The 19,999-nt window shown below is 46.3% G+C and overlaps 1 protein-coding gene across 2 annotated transcripts in view; it reads right to left on the bottom strand.

Annotated features, from left to right (window-relative positions):
• Positions 1 to 19,999, bottom strand: part of LOC140128237 (complement C3-like) — a 71,848-nt gene that overhangs the window by 35,615 nt on the left and 16,234 nt on the right. For both annotated transcript variants that reach the window (XM_072149793.1, XM_072149794.1), the window contains exons 7-17: positions 15,785 to 15,872; positions 13,975 to 14,077; positions 13,639 to 13,759; positions 13,000 to 13,115; positions 11,745 to 11,885; positions 8,033 to 8,245; positions 7,750 to 7,950; positions 6,078 to 6,239; positions 5,860 to 5,989; positions 3,357 to 3,422; positions 2,939 to 3,145 (exon numbers count right to left, since the gene is read on the bottom strand). In XM_072149793.1, the coding sequence (XP_072005894.1) occupies positions 2,939 to 3,145; positions 3,357 to 3,422; positions 5,860 to 5,989; positions 6,078 to 6,239; positions 7,750 to 7,950; positions 8,033 to 8,245; positions 11,745 to 11,885; positions 13,000 to 13,115; positions 13,639 to 13,759; positions 13,975 to 14,077; positions 15,785 to 15,872 (1,548 nt within the window). The remainder of the gene's footprint in view (positions 1 to 2,938; positions 3,146 to 3,356; positions 3,423 to 5,859; positions 5,990 to 6,077; positions 6,240 to 7,749; positions 7,951 to 8,032; positions 8,246 to 11,744; positions 11,886 to 12,999; positions 13,116 to 13,638; positions 13,760 to 13,974; positions 14,078 to 15,784; positions 15,873 to 19,999) is intronic.

Here is a 19,999-nt window from a genome sequence, read left to right as displayed (position 1 = left end):
ACTACTCCTATCCTGTATATATGGGCACAGCACAATACTACTACTCCTATCCTGTATATATGGGCACAGCACAGTACTACTACTCCTATCCAGTATATATGGGCACAGCACAATACTACTACTCCTATCCTGTATATATAGGCACAGCACAGTACTACTACTCCTATCCAGTATATATGGGCACAGCACAGAACTACTACTCCTATCCTGTGTATATATGAGCACAGCACAGTACTACTACTCCTATACTGTATATATGGGCAGAGCACAGTACTACTACTCCTATCCTGTATATATGGGCACAGTACTACTGCTCCTATCCTGTATATATGGGCACAGCACAGTACTACTACTCCTATCCTGTATATATGGGCACAGCACAGTACTACTCCTCCTATCCTGTATATATGGGCACAGCACAGTACTACTACTCCTATCCTGTATATATGGGCACAGCACAGTACTACTACTCCTATCATGTATATATGGGCACAGCACAGTACTACTGCTCCTATCCTGTATATATGGGCACAGCACAGTACTACTGCTCCTATCCTGTATATATTGGCACAGCACAGTACTACTACTCCTATCCTGTATATATGGGCACAGCACAGTACTACTACTCCTATCCTGTATATATGGGCACAGCACAGTACTACTACTCCTATCCTGTATATATGGGCACAGCACAGTACTACTACTCCTATCCTGTATATATGGGCACAGCACAGTACTACTACTCCTAACCTGTATATATGGGCACAGCACAGTACTACTACTCCTATCCTGTATATATGGGCACAGCACAGTACTACTACTCCTATCCTGTATATATGGGCACAGCACAGTACTACTCCTCCTATCCTGTATATATGGGCACAGCACAGTACTACTACTCCTATCCTGTATATATGGGCAGAGCACAGTACTACTACTCCTATCCTGTATATATGGGCACAGCACAGTACTACTACTCCTATCCTGTATATATGAGCACAGCACAGTACTACTCCTCCTATCCTGTATATATGGGCACTGCACAGTACTACTACTCCTATCCTGTATATATGGGCACAGCACAGTACTACGACTCCTATCCTGTATATATGGGCACAGCACAGTACTACTACTCCTAACCTGTATATATGGGCACAGCACAGTACTACTACTCCTATCCTGTATATATGGGCACAGCACAGTACTAGTACTCCTATCCTGTATATATGGACACAGCACAGTACTACTACTCCTATCCTGTATATATGGACACAGCACAGTACTACTACTCAGACGCCGTAATTAGGAGAGACTAGGCCCCATAGTAGGTTTCTGAGTGGGGCCCCCCTAAGCCTTACAAAAATATACATATCTGTACACTCACATATATTTATATACTTATATACACATTTATGCACTCATCTATACATTAATACATGCAGTATATTCACATATTACACACACACATATAGTATATACACGTCATATTATTAAACATGCAGTATACCGTATATACATACCATATAAATACATGTATACAGTATTTACCTGCCATATACACAAATACAGTATAAACATACATTCATAAATACAATATATACACTTCATATACATACATACAGTAGATAACACACACAGTAAACATACAATTTACACCATATACACATGACATATACACATACATGCAGTACCATATACAGACATACAGCAAATATACAAATACAAATCATACACCATATATACACACATACAGCATGTACACAACCATGTACAATATTCAGCATAATATGTATATAGCAGTTCACCTCCTCCATTCTTTGGAGTGTCAGGTCAGATGGCCGAGCCCCCTCATACTGCGGGCCCCATAGCAGCTGCTATGGCTGCTTCCGCTATAGTTACACCCCTGCTACTACTCTGTGTGTGGTTTGACCAATAACATTTCCTCATGTGCAGCTCCATGTAGATGAAGAATACACACAGTATACGACACTAGAGAGAATGCAATTAGTTGGGAGAAAAAAAGAGGGTTTTATTTACTATTGATTGTTGGTTTTTTGTATTTTTGTCTTTTTCGTATCTATATCCATCGTGTGGTTCTGACCTGATGAAGACGCCAATCCAGATTTGAAACACCTAGGGGCTCATTTACTCAGGGCATTTTTGTCGGGTTTCTCGATGATTTCCGTTCTGTGCTGAATTGCCCCGGGATTTTGGCGCATCGGCGGTGGTTTGTACGCGACAGAAATCGGGGGGCGTGGGCGTCGGACAACCCGATGGATTTGGAAAAACCGCAGAATTTAAATAAGGTTTTGTGTCGCAAGACACGCACTCACATGCACCGGGAAGAAGCAGGTGAACTCAGGTGGACCTCGGCGCAGCAGCGACACAGGAAGGAACTCGTCGGACAACGCACCGCGGGAACGCGACGGGACCGGGTAAATAAATCTGCCCCATAGTCTTATCTCTAATAAAGAATTCATGAATTTAGAGTCTACAGTATTTTTCGGACTATAAGGCGCACCTTCAGTAAATGCCTGCTAAAATGTCTAGGTTCATATATAAGGCGCACCGGAGTATAAGGCGCACCTGATTATAAGGATGAATGACCAGCAGGTGGCAGACCTGTGCACAGTTCAAAGCAGCTGTTGTGTGTAGGTGTGGTTCATATATAAGGCGCACCTTTGATTTCTGAGAAAATCAAAGGATTTTTTGTGCGCCTTATAGTCCGGAAAATACGGTAACCCCTTTTTTTCTCCCAACCAATTGCATCCATTCTACTGGGCACGTCCCCAGATTGGGGACAACAATCTCTCACCCCTAATCCCCTGACAACCCCTTTGTGTGCACATTTTTCGGAGCTTGGCTCAATTCTCTCTCTTTCAAAAAAACCTTTTCGGAAACCCAACACTACAGAGAAGAATCCCATGGTGTTACTTACAGAACTTCATGGTTGGTCTTCTTATCAACTTCCTTTTTACAGGGATTTGAGGCTCAAAGACAAAGACACAGCACTCCAGGAAGACCCGGGCGCATTCCCCACCCTCCAAGATGAACTGAGAACGGGACTGGCAAGAGTAGTTCATGGGTTTCGGCAGCATCCCGTCCTTACAGCACTTCTGCAGATGTGACTCCTTATACTCTTTTACTGCGGATACAAAAGATGGAGTCATTGGGATTTCTCTCCCTTTAACAATGACCGGTCCTCAGACCTGCAGGGTATCTGGGGCACAATAATGCCAATAAGATACTAAATGGGGATCATCATTTGTCATTGATCTATACAGACCCCACCACATTCCTGTACGAGAATACGAAAAGCATCAAGGATCTGACTACGACAACAATATCATCCATACCTTTCTCATCTTTTTCTGCCGGGGACGGAGACCGTTTTCTTCTACTAGGTTCTTCACAACTTAATCCTGTTAATAAAACATTATCCATAAAACTGTTACAAATGACTACATAAAAACGACTTTAAAGGTTTCTTTTAGTGTCCATGGTCTACCCTCCTGATGAATAGTAGTTGAATGAATAGTAGTTGATAAGTGTGGGGCTGGGTGTTGACCCCCACCGACCGATGATGGATGTCCTATCCTGAGGATAGTCCCTCAATTATAAATCTTGGCTAGTTCCTTTGAAGCAGCGGTTCATAACCTGTGGGTGGTGACCCCTTAGGGGGTTGAATGACTGTTTCCCAGGAGTCACCCAAGACCATCGAAAATATGATGGTCTTGAAAATATATGATTTCCGAGATACAGCTCGCCTATCCGTCTTGGCCGGCTTTATCACCATTTCCCCCTGCAGCAATCAAATGTCTACAAGACTCATGTACATTTGATTGGAAAAGCAGTCCTGCACCGTTACACCTGTGTGACATCTCCCAGACACCAGCAGCGCAATGACATGTCACACAGCCAGTGTCCCTATATAAGAAACCAAGGAGATTATGGGAGCGCAGGCAGGTAAGTACTTTTGACTCATGGCTACTGTAATGTGACTACTGGCTACTATGGGTATTACTGTAACTACTGGTAAATGGGGGAATTCTTGTGACTGCAGACTACTGGGGGCATTCCTGTGGCAGCAGGCTACTGCGGGGAATCACTGTTACTCCTTGCTCCTGGGGGCATTACTGTGACTCCTGGCTCCTGTGGGGCATCACTGTGACTCCTGGCTACTGCGGGGCATCACTGTGACTCCTGGCTACTGCGGGGCATCACTGTGACTCCTGGCTACTGCGGGGCATCACTGTGACTCCTGGCTACTGCGGGGCATCACTGTGACTCCTGGCTACTGCGGAGCACCACTGTGACGTCTGGCTACTGGGGGCACCACTGTGACGTCTGGCTACTGGGGGCACCACTGTGACGTCTGGCTACTGGGGGCACCACTGTGACGTCTGGCTACTGGGGGCACCACTGTGACGTCTGGCTACTGGGGGCACCACTGTGACGTCTGGCTACTGGGGGCACCACTGTGACGTCTGGCTACTGGGGGCACCACTGTGACGTCTGGCTACTGGGGGCACCACTGTGACGTCTGGCTACTGGGGGCACCACTGTGACGTCTGGCTACTGGGGCCACCACTGTGATGTCTGGTTACTGGGGGCATCACTGTGACTCCTAGCTACTGGGGGCATTACTGTGACTCCTGGCTACTGGGGGCATTACTGGGACTCTATGCTACTGGGGGCATCACTGGGACTCTATGCTACTGGGGGCATCACTGGGACTCTATGCTACTGGGGGCATCACTGGGACTCTATGCTACTGGGGGCATCACTGGGACTCTATGCTACTGGGGGCATCACTGGGACTCTATGCTACTGGGGGCATCACTGGGACTCTATGCTACTGGGGGCATCACTGGGACTCTATGCTACTGGGGGCATCACTGGGACTCTATGCTACTGGGGGCATCACTGGGACTCTATGCTACTGGGGGCATCCCTGGGACTCTATGCTACTGGGGGCATCCCTGGGACTCTATGCTACTGGGGGCATCCCTGGGACACTATGCTACTGGGGGCATCCCTGGGACTCTATGCTACTGGGGGCATCACTGGGACTCTATGCTACTGGGGGCATCACTGGGACTCTATGCTACTGGGGGCATCACTGGGACTCTGGGCTACTGGGGGCATCACTGGGACTCCTGGCTACTGGGGGCAACACTGGGACTCCTGGCTACTGGGGGCAACACTGGGAGTCCTGGCTACCGGGGACATCACTGGGACTCCTGGCTACCGGGGACATCATTGGGACTCCTGGCTACTGGGTACATCACTGTGACTAGTGGCTCTTGGGTCATCACTCTGAGTAGTGTCTACTGGGGTCATTTCTGTGACTACTGAGGGCAGACAATGTGACTACTGGTGGTTCACTAGGGCACCTAGGAAACTTATTGATCAGGAGATAGTTATCAATGGTTAACATGTGGTCAACCGGAGTCCAATCTCTTGGATCAAGAGAACGGGGGTCCTTTTGCTCTGAATAAAGCATATGGTTGAGCAGGAACAACTATGCGTGGAAATAGAATGAAATCTTTGGACAACCCCTTAAACATTTCTGGCTACGAGGACAAGCTATGTCGGCTTTTTCTGCTTCGTTCTCTCTCTAGATGCGCCACTGCTGGTTGATTTGCCTGGAGACCTAATGCTCGCCTAATTTTACATTCCATAAAATGTTTTGATGCAACATCTCTAAAACCACCACCATAATGTTGGTAGCACATATCTACTATGTCAGGCCTAGAGAAGGGTCTTCAGGGTTGGGAGAAGAGACCGGGATTCTAACATTGGTTCTCACTTCGAGTGGTTATAACTCAATGAATTTCCTTCACTTTTGATCCTTACCCGATCGTGTTGGGACTGTAAGGCCTATATTGGATTCCACCGAGAGACCAGCATCTCTAAAGACCCCTGCATTGTCCATGCCTCCACCTGGAGAACATCCAAGGTCACTCTTTTCCACCAACTCCCAAACCTTAGCAAAAGCACAAAAAAATAAGGGTTATCGTCTTAAATTTCTTTAATAAATTGTGGGACCACCTCACCAATGATAGTCGTCTAACCTTGTCCTGGGACATTATATTCTTTCTGTTTAAAACAAAAACAGCTTTGTCCACAGCCACCAGCCCAACACTCGCCCCTGGTTCTCCAGTTATTTTCATTTGGACAACTGTTCCTGGTTGAGGGTCCACAACAGCTCGGTTTGGGTCCGGAAAAAACTCAAGCTGCAAAAAAGAACCTATTAATCTCAACGATATTTCAATAAATCTATGACATGTCCTGGTTCAACGTTCTACCTTATTCTTCTAAAAGGAACAACTAAAGTCCAGATAGTCCAAGAAGACACTCAAGGAACTTTCCAAACTTGCCAAATCCAGAGCCATACCATGATGAGCCCATGCCGCTTGGAGAGATTGGATGAGCCCTGATTAGTTTCCTCAGGAACTTGCACAACCATCAAGTCTAGAACCATAATGGTCCACTTTGAACTTCGGTAGAATTTGTAAGGTTCTTGGTGTAACCCTGGTACTTAATGGGGGTCATTTACTAAGGGCCCGATTCACGGTTTCCAGACGCGTTGCCCGAATATTTCCGATTTGCGCCGATTTTCCCTGTATTGCCCCGGGTTTTTGGCGCACGCGATCAGATTGTGGCGCATCGGCACCGGCATGCACACAAGAGAAATCTGAGGGGGGCGTGACCGAACGATAACCTGACGGAGTCGGAGAAACTGTCGCATTTAAAAAAAAAAAAAGTGTCGCTGGACACGCGCTTACCTTCACCCAGCAATGGATTGTGAACTCCAGTGCGTTCCGATGCTCTTCAGCGCAGCAGCGACACCTGATGGACATCGGAGGAACTGCCTTAGTGCATTGCCGGAAGACCCAAATCCACCGCAGAGAACGCGCCGCTGGATCGCGAATGGACCGGGTAAGTAAATCTGCCCCAATGTATCTTCTTCAAACACATTACACCCTAGTTCGTGGATGATATTTCTTCAAACAGATCTGGCTGGCTGCTACACAAGCAGATCCTTGCTATTCTGTTGCCCTGGTCTCCCTTTTTTGGATGGTTTTAGCCATATAGGACATATGTCTCCTAATTTCGTAAAGTAATGTTGGGACACCAAAACAATTGACATCCAAAGATGAGATCAAACTTGATGGACTAATTGTAGGGGCATCATCCTGCCAACCCTTACCTTCTGATCAAGGTTGACATACTTCCCCAATGCAAATGTTTAGGATTCTGCTAGATGTACTGACCTTAGCCAAAGTTCTGGCTGTTGGATAAGAATTATTTGTCTCTATTCCTGACTTCTATCTTGTACTGTACATTTATTTGGTATTGATACTTGGCTTACTCTCGTTACCACTCTACCACCACCATTCCCTGACCGTTTTGAGATCTTGGAACCTTCTTGCAGCAAAGTCCAAACTCCATTGGTGGGGTCAAGAATGAAGATGTAGATATGACTTAGATTTTGTTCTTAAATCTTGCCAGAACCAAACAGATGATGACTTAGAGGGTCCACAGGACAACCAGCTATTCAATGGATGGGGACATCACATTAATGGAGCATTCAGAAGCAGGAAGGCTCGAAAAGTAGACACAACATGCTGGAGATCTCATTGGAAAGTACTTATTCTCCATTTGGAGGATTTTCTGATGTTGAAACCTAAACATCTCACACCAACCAAACACCATACAGTATCCTACAACACGTTGCCTTACCTTCCGTATACAGGATTTCTCCATATCCACCCATAGGGAATCTGAAACTATTTCTTTATCGTTGCCTGGCACAGTATAATAGGCCACAATACGGAAGGAGGGCATGAATTTTTCAGTGACCACCAGTGACACCACAGTAAGGGTCTGTTCAGGATCTCGTGGTTGCTGATCCATTTTTATGACCTGACCCTTACTCAGGATCTAAGGAGAGACCAGAATGTCAGCTCAGTATTATAAACCATGGCTGAAACCAAGGAACTGCTCAGGTGATTGTTAGTGTTACCATATAGGTGATGGATCGGAAGCTTTTTTGGATGTTCAAGTTCTTGGTCTGCACACGAAAATGAATGCTCACAGTGTCCCCGATACGGACTTTACTTTCTGGAACACTAATATGCAGATAGTTCTGTGATCCTTGCTGTGACTTGTAAGCGCGTACTGTCCACGTAGCCGATGTCTGTCTATGGTCAGGAATATTTACAGCCTTTGTTCTCACCTGAATAAAATAGAAATGATTGTACTCAGTACACATAAAAGAAGCCATTCATACAACAATACAACTACTATAATACTGCCCCCTATGTACAAGAATATAACTACTATAATACTGCCCCCTATGTACAGGAATATAACTACTATAATACTGCCTCCTATGTACAGGAATATAACTACTACAATACTGCCCCTATGTACAAGAATATAACTACTATAATACTGCCCCCTATGTACAAGAATATAACTACTATAATACTGCCCCCTATGTACAGGAATATAACTACTATAATACTGCCCCCTATGTACAAGAATATAACTACTATAATACTGCCCCCTATGTACAAGAATATAACTACTATAATACTGCCCCCTATGTACAGGAATATAACTACTATAATACTGCCCCCAATGTACAAGAATATAACCACTATAATACTGCCCCCTATGTACAGGAATATCACTTCTATAATACTGCCCCCAATGTACAAGAATATAACTACTATAATACTGCCCCCTATGTACAGGAATATAACTACTATAATACTGCCCCCTATGTACAAGAATATAACTACTATAATACTGCCCCCTATGTACAGGAATATAACTACTATAATACTGCCCCTATGTACAAGAATATAACTACTATAATACTGCCCCCTATGTACAGGGATATAACTGCTATAATACTGCCCCCTATGTACAAGAATATAACTACTATAATACTGCCCCCTATGTACAGGAATATAGCTACTATAATACTGCCCCCTAAGTACAAGAATATAACTACTATAATACTGCCCCCTATGTACAGGAATATAACTACTATAATACCGGCCCCTATGTACAAGAATATAACTACTATAATACTGCCCCCTATGTACAAGAATATAACTACTATAATACTGCCCCCTATGTACAGGAATATAACTACTATAATACTGCCCCCTATGTACAAGAATATAACTACTATAATACTGCCCCCTATGTACAGGAATATCACTTCTATAATACTGCCCCCAATGTACAAGAATATAACTACTATAATACTGTCCCCTATGTACAAGAATATAATTATTATAATACTGCCCCCTATGTACAAGAATATAACTACTATAATACTGCCCCCTATGTACAAGAATATAACTACTATAATACTACCCCCTATGTACAGGAATATAACTAATATAATACTGCCCCCTATGTACAAGAATATAACTACTATAATACTGCCCCCTATGTACAAGAATATAACTACTATAATACTGCCCCCTATGTACAGGAATATAACTACTATAATACTGCCCCCTATGTACAAGAATATAACTACTATAATACTGCCCCTATGTACAGGAATATAACTACTATAATACTGCCCCCTATGTACAAGAATATAACTACTATAATACTGCCCCCTATGTACAGGAATATAACTACTTTAATACTGCCCCCTATGTACAAGAATATAACTACTATAATACTGTCCCCTATGTACAAGAATATAACTACTATAATACTGCCTCCTATGTACAAGAATATAACTACTATAATACTGCCCCTATGTACAAGAATATAACTTCTATAATACTGCCCCTATGTACAGGAATATAACTACTATAATACTGCCCCCTATGTACAGGAATATAACTACTATAATACTGCCCCCTATGTACAGGAATATAACTACTATAATACTGCCCCTATGTACAAGAATATAACTACTATAATACTGCCCCTTATGTACAAGAATATAACTACTATAATACTGTCCCCTATGTACAAGAATATAACTACTATAATACTGCCTCCTATGTACAAGAATATAACTACTATAATACTGCCCCCTATGTACAGGAATATATCTACTATAATACTGCCCCTATGTACAAGAATATAACTACTATAATACTGCCCCCTATGTACAAGAATATAACTACTATAATACTGCCCCTATGTACAAGAATATAACTACTATAATACTGCCCCTATGTACAAGAATATAACTACTATAATACTGCCCCCTATGTACAAGAATATAACTACTATAATACTGCCCCTATGTACAAGAATATAACTACTATAATACTGCCCCCTATGTACAAGAATATAACTACTATAATACTGCCCTCTATGTACAGGAATATAACTACTATAATACTGCCCCCTATGTACAGGAATATAACTACTATAATACTGCCCCCTATGTACAAGAATATAACTACTACAATACTGCCCCTATGTACAAAAATATAACTACTATAATACTGCCCCCTATGTACAAGAATATAACTACTATAATACTGCCCCCAATGTACAAGAATATAACTACTATAATACTGCCTCCTATGTACAAGAATATAACTACTATAATACTGCCCCCTATGTACAGGAATATATCTACTATAATACTGCCCCCTATGTACAGGGATATAACTACTATAATACTGCCCCCTATGTACAGGAATATAACTACTATAATACTGCCCCCTATGTACAAGAATATAACTACTATAATACTGCCCCCTATGTACAGGAATATAACTACTATAATACTGCCCCCTATGTACAAGAATATAACTACTATAATACTGCCTCTTATGTACAGGTATATAACTACTATAATACTGCCACCTATGTACAAGAATATAACTACTGTAATACTGCCCCCTATGTACAAGAATATAACTACTATAATACTGCCCCCTATGTACAAGAATATAACTACTATAATACTGCCCCCTATGTACAAGAATATAACTACTATAATACTGCCCCCTATGTACAAGAATATAACTACTATAATACTGCCCCCTATGTACAAGAATATAACTACTATAATACTGCCCCCTATGTACAGGGATATAACTACTATAATACTGCCCCCTATGTACAGGAATATAACTACTATAATACTGCCCCCTATGTACAAGAATATAACTACTATAATACTGCCCCCTATGTACAAGAATATAACTACTATAATACTGCCCCCTATGTACAGGGATATAACTACTATAATACTGCCCCCTATGTACAGGAATATAACTACTATAATACTACCCCCTATGTACAAGAATATAACTACTATAATACTGCCCCCTATGTACAGGAATATAACTACTATAATACTGCCCACTATGTACAGGAATATGACTACTATAATACTGCCACCTATGTACAAGAATATAACTACTGTAATACTGCCCCCTATGTACAAGAATATAACTACTATAATACTGCCCCCTATGTACAAGAATATAACTACTATAATACTGCCCCCTATGTACAAGAATATAACTACTATAATACTGCCCCCTATGTACAGGGATATAACTACTATAATACTGCCCCCTATGTACAGGAATATAACTACTATAATACTGCCCCCTATGTACAAGAATATAACTACTATAATACTGCCCCCTATGTACAAGAATATAACTACTATAATACTGCCCCCATTTTCAGTGATTCTCTATTACAAGGCTCTGGTGGTCACTTACATGGATGTTGAGCTCCTGGATGTTAGGTTGGGTGTTCTGCACAAACTGAACTTCTCCTCCTGCATTTGTTGTCGTACACATGTCCAGTGTACATATCTCTACATTCGACGCTACAGTCCTGTCTGGTCTCTGTAGTAAAATCTTGATGAAGAGAAAATGAGTAGAGATCAGGTTATTTACTGAAATATGAGCTTATCTTTGTGATCCAAGCCTCGGTGTCGTCCATTACTGACTATGACTATGTTACATCAGTGATATGTATTAATACAGGTATAATGGCATGATATCATGGGATCATATGCAGTGTCACCTGGTTTAGTCTTAGTTTGGGTCACATGGGGTGCAGGCTCTAAAGTGGTCCAACTCAGTAGAAGAGCAAGGTCTTCAAGGAAGAGCGAGGGTCTATTGCTGACCCTGGGATACATATTGGTGGGAGAATCCCCTCATAATCCTCACAAAGCTCTAGACTACTGCAGAGTGAAGGGGGGACACTATACTGCTATTGTGTGACCCGAGACTGGTTTAAGATCAAGTTCTGGATATCTGTATACGGCTGCTGGCTTCTTCCTAGCCTTAGATACAGGCTGAAATATCAGCCCTTCTTATAAAATCATATTCAGCTAGTCCTGAAGTGGGCGGGCGCTTCCTGGTTGTGACATCACCTAAGGGCACTGAGGCCAGAGCACATGAATCAGGACAGCAGGTTTGTAATTGGACAACCTGAAGCACGTGATAAGTCACATGCTTGTGACATCATTCCAGGTCCTGTTTTCTTGCACTCCTCTACCACTGTCCCTCCATACATGCTTTCCTATATGGCTTCCCATGGTTACCCCAAAGCATGACAAAAGAAGAGTAGCCTTGGGGAACAAGGTAAAACATCTGATGGCAGCTAAACACCTGCAGAAAGCTAATGAGAGTAAATTAGAGAGTTGCTTATTTTATCTTAGTGTAGAGTTATGCAAAAGTTTTTATACTTTACAGTGGTCCTTTAATGGGATTGGACAATTTTATACTCTTTACTTTGAGGTTCCTATCATCTTATCATGACCTTAGCCTAGAAGGGGCTGCCCTACCAGAGGATCCATTGCTAGGGAATAGTTTTAGGCCTCTGGATGGGTGAGGGTTTTTTGGGAATCAATATTTTCGCTGCATAGTATCTTGGTAATCAATTGGTCCTCTTGTTTGAGTCCTACCAACAGTCAAATGAAAACATAAAAGAGAAGGTCCCACAAGGAGACCATAAGACACTTACATTTACTATATAGGGTAGCCCAGGCTTGAAATATTTGGAGGACTTGGTGAAAAGTATGTTGAATGCCGTCTGTACTATGGGGATGTCCGTCTTCTCGGCTGTCACCAAGTCACTGCCTGGAAAAGACAAGACCTGACATGACCACTGCTTCATCTATGACTATGATCTTAAATATTTATAAATAATGGAATTTTGTAGCACTGATAAGCAGGGGCAACTGGGTTTCCTTAGGCCCATCAGAGAAAATCAATCTGGGGGCCCACTCTTCATTATCCCCCAGGAAATATACTCTAGCAGTCTTCATATTGATTTGTTTTCTGATGGAACTCTGGGGTACAGTATTGGGTTGAGCCAGGGCCCACCGGAGGATCCTCTGGTACTCTGGTGGGCCAGTCCGGCACTGCTGATAAGCAGGGGCGGGGCTTGTAGTGAACTTTTGGGGAGGGATAAGTGATTATTACAAGTTTCTGACTGAGGAGTCAGCAAGCCACCGTACCTTGAACTGAGAATTTTGATAAAGTGCTAAGAGCCAGGTTGGGCCCTTATTTCCTATGGGGCCACATTGCAGCCAGTCGGTCTGCATCTGTAGTCCCCTTAAATATATTTAATGGATTCATGAGTCATGAGCCCACTCCATACCTGCGTTGGTTGTCACCAAGACAGTGACATAGAGTGGTCTTCCAAGGAGAAATTCTGGATTGGGGTACCGTGTGGAGATCATGTAACGCTCTAGTTTTGCTTCTGCCTTACCATTGGTCACCTGTAGGACAAATATGTATAGAAATATATTAATCTAGAAAAAAAAAATCAAAAAAATAATATGAATTTTCTACAAACCCTATAAAATCGGTTTGGTTGGCCAATAAATTGTCAAGCTTATACCGGAGAGAGCTACACAATGCGGCTAAAGAGGGGAAATGGACTTACGGGGGTTTCTGTTTTGGGACCTTACTCTTTTAAAGAAATTACTCTTACCTTGATTTTAGCTTTTGAGTCTATAAAACTAATTTTCACGTTGTTCACAATTACACCAAACATCACATCTACAAATCCCTCCACCGGTTTGCCGTGTAAGAACCTAAAAGCAAAAAGATTCATTGAATTGAAAGGGGATGAACTGCAATACCAGGAGCAGCCTGTGGAGAGCAGTGGAGCTGTTCCTATTGTTGTGTCATTACTAGAGATGAGCGAGCACTAAAATGCTCGGGTACTCGTTATTCGAGACGAACTTTTCCCGATGCTCGAGTGCTCGTCTCGAATAACGAGCCCCATTGAAGTCAATGGGAGACTCGAGCATTTTTCAAAGGGACCATGGTTCGGGAATAAAATGTGTTAATTAACTGAAAAAGAATGTCTTCTGATAAGTTAGCAGATGTATGCAAACATCTGCAATCTATTCTTCACTGCTCCGCGTGTATATTATCTCCCGACAAGTTAACAGATGTGAAGAACAGTGAAGAATAGAATAAAAACAGTGAACACAGGATGATTTAAGTGAAAAACGCAGTGAAGAATAGATTACAGATGTTCTGCACATCTGCTTACTTGTCGGGGTGATACGCTGTCCCGGGATCCGCTCCTCTTCTTCCACTGAAGTCTCCCCCGTGCTGCCCGATGTCTGTGTCCCCCGTGCTGGCAAATGTCTGTGTCCCCCGTGCTGCCCGATGTCTGTGTCCCCCGTGCTGCCCGATTTCTGTGTCCCCCGTGCTGCCCGATGTCTGTGTCCCCCGTGCTGCCCGATGTCTGTCTCCCCCGTGCTGCCCGATGTCTGTGTCCCCCGTGCTGCCCGATGTCTGTGTCCCCCGTGCTGCCCGATGTCTGTGTCCCCCGTGCTGCCCGATGTCTGTGTCCCCCGTGCTGCCCGATGTCTGTGTCCCCCGTGCTGCCCGATGTCTGTGTCCTCCGTGCTGCCCGATGTCTGTGTCCCCCGTGCTGCCCGATGTCTGTGTCCCCCGTGCTGCCCGATGTCTGTGTCCCCCGTGCTGCCCGATGTCTGTGTCCCCTGGGCTGCTGCCCGATGTCTGTGTCCCCCGGGCTGCTGCCCGATGTCTGTGTCCCCCGGGCTGCTGCCCGATGTCTGTGTCCCCCGGGCTGCTGCCCGATGTCTGTGTCCCCCGGGCTGCTGCCCGATGTCTGTGTCCCCCGTGCTGCCCGATGTCTGTGTCCCCCGTGCTGCCCGATGTCTGTGTCCCCCGTGCTGCCCGATGTCTGTGTCCCCCGTGCTGCCCGATGTCTGTCTCCCCCGTGCTGCCCGATGTCTGTGTCCCCCGGGCTGCTGCCCGATGTCTGTGTCCCCCGTGGTGCTGCCCAATGTCTGTGTCCCCCGTGGTGCTGCCCGATGTCTGTCTCCCTGCTGCTTGATGTCTCCCTGCTGCCGTTCCGCGCGTATCTCCCGACAAGTAAGCAGATGTGCCGAACATCTGTAATCTATTCTTCACTGTGTTCTTCACTGTGTTTTTAACTTAAATGATCCTGTGCTCAATGTGTTCACTGTTTTTATTCTATTCTTCACTGTTCTTCACTGTGTTTTTTTAATTAAATGCTCGATCTCGAGCAGGGGAAATACTCGTCCGAGCAACGAGCCGTTTCGAGTACCTTAATACTCGAACGAGCATCAAGCTCGGACGAGTATACTCGCTCATCTCTAGTCATTACATTTATACTCTATACACAGGATAGAACCCCCCCCCTCCCAATGATCACATGATTACCATTATCTTCTGGAGGTAACTCCTATACCCCCCCAACAGATGGACATTTCCTTTTCAAGAACACCAGCTCTTACCTAGCTGTAATATCCACCTTGAAGTCATTGTCATCCAAGTAGTAGTAGTTCTGCGGGGTGTTCAGCAAGACTTCAAAACTTGGCAAAACTAAGAAGAGGAAGCCATACACATTAATATAGCAGCGTCACACTACATGTCCGACTCCCTTAAGGTAAAAAACTGCATATAGGGGTGCAACATCCCCCACCGGGGCCTAGCCCTAAAGGGGAGGCCTGGTGACAGCCGGGGCCCGCGGTACCGGAGTGGCTGGCGGTTGCGGCCTAAGCACGCTATTGTCACGGTGCTTGGTACGGGGGGAACCGGAGGGCTGTCTTACAGCCTGGCAGGTCTCCAGCAGGGTGGTGTTGGCAAGAAAAGATGAGGGAGAGGCTGCTATAGCGGATCTCCCTGGGGCAACCCCTTAATGTCCCGAGTGTGAGTCTCTTCGTGATGGACAGGGTGCCGGTGATGAAGGCAGCCGTATTAGCAGGGACCAGACGGAGGCAGAAGTTGAAGCAAACAACTTACAGTTTATTGCAACCGGCAGGAACTGCAGAAAACGAGCCTTTAACAGGTAGGTAGGATGCCGAGATGTGAGTTGGAGGGAGCCTCAGGAGATAGTTCACCAGCCTGGAAGTAGAGGGCAGGCTGGGAGGCAGCTGTGTCCTGGTAGGAAGCTTCAGCTTGTCCTGTAGGGCTTCAGGTATCACCTTCAAAGGTAAGATGATACCCCTTTTCCTCACTACACTAACTCTAATCTATTACTCCACTCTTCAGAGGCAGGGGCTAGGCTCTTCCTGCTCTGGTATGGGCTAGACAGAGATTACTCACTCACTCACTGATTCTCCTACAACAGAATCTCTCTGAAAAGATCTCTGGAAAGACCACGAACATTCCTGGCCAGGGGGTTTTACTACCTCCCTTTTGTCAGGTGGTGGCTGCTCCTCCAATCACATCTCAGCTCACAAAGCACAGGATGTAACACAGACATTGGTCAATAGCATCTTGCATTATACAAAATACTTAACCTCTGCCTTGCCAGGCAGGATTAACCACTGCAATTTCCCCTTGATCCTATAAGGACCATGTAGTGTAATGTGGTGTTACCTACAGGTGGGACGTATTTGCAAGCACTACCTCGCCATTGCATCGGCGAGGGTGTTGCATACCCCGGGGGCAATTGAAAGAGCCGCCCTCGGCTCGACTACAGATGGTTTGGGGCACAGAGGGGGCTAAGGGCACTTCGAGGAAGTGCAGGCTATGTAAGGTGTAGGGACAAACCGCCCATGGTCCTGGAGACAGGCACCTGGGTTGGTGTCGGACTAAGACAAAAATATGTAGCTGTATGACAGTTGGTCGCTGACGCCATTAAACCGAACTGTACAGTAGGAAAGGTGTGGTGTCATGTACTGTAATCCACTCCTTGCACCAGGGCCTGTATATTTGTTATGTAAACACTTCTTCCCTGGCGGCAATTAAATGGTGTCTATATGCATACATTGGCATATGCGACACGAGTACCTCCTGACTGACAACCTTACCCATGTATGAGTGGCATCCAGGTGCTAGCTGTGTAACACCCCCGGTCCCCTAAAGACCCGCAGTTTACGGACTACCCCCATGTGCAAACCTCAGTTTGAGGGATCAGGTAGCGGTCAGTGTTTTACATAAAAGACGGTCCGACACAGCCACACTACAACCTGAAAAGCCTATGAAAGGGTTAATGCAGACTACTGGCAGATATGACAGTGTGCAACAGGTTAGCAAAATCACATTGGCTTAGCAGCCAAATGGGTACACATCTTGAACGTTACAAACGTTACAGAGGTGGATAGGCTACTCAGGGTAGCACGGTAAAATGTCTCTTTACCTGAAAAGGAAAGGCATAGAAGTGCAAACAGAATGTCCGTACCTAAAAAGGAAGGCATTAAGTGCAAAATAATAATAAATTACATTGCAACTTTTCCTGGAGGTTGGCAAAAGTCTCTCAGAAGGTCTCTATTGACAAAGTCCATCTTCTGGGTACAGCCCTTGAGGTGGGGAAAAGTGCCATGAAGAAACAAAGGGTCTCCTCTATTTGGAGAGGGACAGAGTCCTTTGATGACATCTCTGCTGTGGCAGAGGAAGGGTGCTATCATAGCACATAATCTCTTGACTGAGATAAATAAGGGTAAGAGTCTCAGGACTGTCTCTGGCTCTTTGGGGAAAATGGAAATATACACAATATTTACATAGTACAATACCTGAAGTGGGCTACAGCCCTTCAGGGGTTACTCTGCATCGCTGGGTTCAGCAAAAACAGGATCCAGCTCCTGCAGGGAATCCTGTGCATCCTCAGCGGGAGTAGATGCCGGCTGGGGACACCCGGTGGCAGTAGTGGGTACTGCAGGTGCAGCAACATCCTCCGGACCTTCAGGGGGAGGAGCGCTGTCGCCCGGGGTGTCGGCTGTTCCAGCCGGGGGCTCAACTGAGCCAGGGACCACAGAGGGGTCCATGAAGAAATAAATGGGAACCTGCGGCAGCGCCGCGGCTCCTTCCGGCTCCGGTTCTTCTGGGGCCGGGTCATCACCCCACTGGTAGGTGACAATTGGAGAAGAGGGCCTAGTGGAAGCCTCCGGACAAGGCCCACCAGCCGGGATGTCCTCACCCACGGAAGAGCCGCGGGACCTGGCAATGCTCCCAGCAGGGGAACCGTTGGGGGTGGCGCCCTGTATCATGCCCGGCCCATGGATGGCAATGGGACCCGTACTCACGATTACCGTGGATGGGGCATTCACATGGGTCACCGCCCGGGGACTTGCAGCCGAGGAGGAAGAGGTGTTCGGAGACTCCGGCCACTCGTCGTCCTCGTACCAGTCGTCCTGCGGGTAGTAGCGGTCCTCATCGGAGTCGGGGATCCGGATCACTCCAGCCGCCCAGGGTCCTCGCGGTCCTTCCTGCAGGGAGAACTCGATGCACTCGCCTGGCTTGAGGTTGTGCTGGCTCTCCGGCAGATCAGGCCTCTTGACGGACCGGCGGGGTATAAATACTTCCCGTCCGGTATAGTCCTGGGTAGCGAAGCCATAGCCCTTCCGCTTGTCGAAGAACCTGACCATGCCGGTGGTGCGGTTCTTCTCGACCCAAGCTCCCGCTGTGGATCTGCCGGCCATATACCGCTGGGCCTCCTTCTCTCGGCGTCGCTGTTCCGAGACAGCGTCTCGGAGTCGCCGGCGGGTGGCCTCACCTCGGCCTTGAGGCTGCGGAGGTTTCGGTGCTGGGGCTCGTGGCTCCGGTGGAGGCTCGGATCTCCTGGGGCGACAGGTAGGTGCCGGAACAGGAGCAGGAACCACCGGAGGGTCAGGAACCACCCTAGCGGGGCTAGCAGGCTGCGTAGCCGGAGGGGTAGGCCTCGGAGCAGGTGGAGCGGTCGTACTAGGCCCAGGCGTCGGCTCAGCAGGAGTCGGGGCCTCTCCACGTGGCGCCTCCACGTGGGCCCGCGCTACCGGGATGGCAGCCGGGATAGGGACCAGGATCCGCCCGGGAGGAATCGGGTAGTGCGTCACCGTCTGGTAGCAGGTCCGGGTGACGAAAGCCCGAGTAATTCCTCGATGCAGCCGATGTCCAGCGGAAGGTCGTCGGACGGGCTGTGCAGAGACGACCACCATCGTTTCAAAGACTTCGTAGAAGTCAGGTCGCTCCACAGGAGGGAAGGGCGGAGGACCCCACATGATGTAGTCCTCACCGCTCAACATCCACTTGAGAACTGGCGCTTCTCTGAGGCAGGGCAGGAAGTCCGCCTCGGGCCAGGGGGTGGAGTCCGAGTCCTTCCCGCCAAGAGCTGTGGCGGGCTCTAATTTTTCCTGCGCCACAGGAGGCGGGGTTCGCGCCATTCGCGCGTGGGTGGAGCTTTGTGCGTCATCTGGATTTCCCGCCAGTGAAGGTTTTGGCGGGCTTGAATTAGTTGCTGCGCCACAGTTTCTGAGGTAAAAATCTTCAGGCGCGGCAGCGCCGGATGTAGCAGAGCTGGTACAGTTCTTGCCAGGATTAACCTCCGGAGTGCTGGAGCGACGCTCGGCAGCACGTGGCAGCAGTATAACGCAGTTCAGTCCAGAAACACACAAGTCCTTAGGCCTAAACCCGGATGGCAGCAGGGTTAGGCAGCACAGTCTTTTTCTTAATAAAGGAAAGTCTTTAGTGCCAGGATAAGGCACAGAAGTAAATATCCTGTTCGTGACGCCACTTGCAACATCCCCCAC

This window comes from Engystomops pustulosus, chromosome 4 (assembly GCF_040894005.1).
Source record: "Engystomops pustulosus chromosome 4, aEngPut4.maternal, whole genome shotgun sequence".
Taxonomy (NCBI): domain Eukaryota; kingdom Metazoa; phylum Chordata; class Amphibia; order Anura; family Leptodactylidae; genus Engystomops; species Engystomops pustulosus.
Note: the sequence above shows the minus strand (reverse complement) of the source record. Positions and strands in the feature narration are given on the sequence as shown.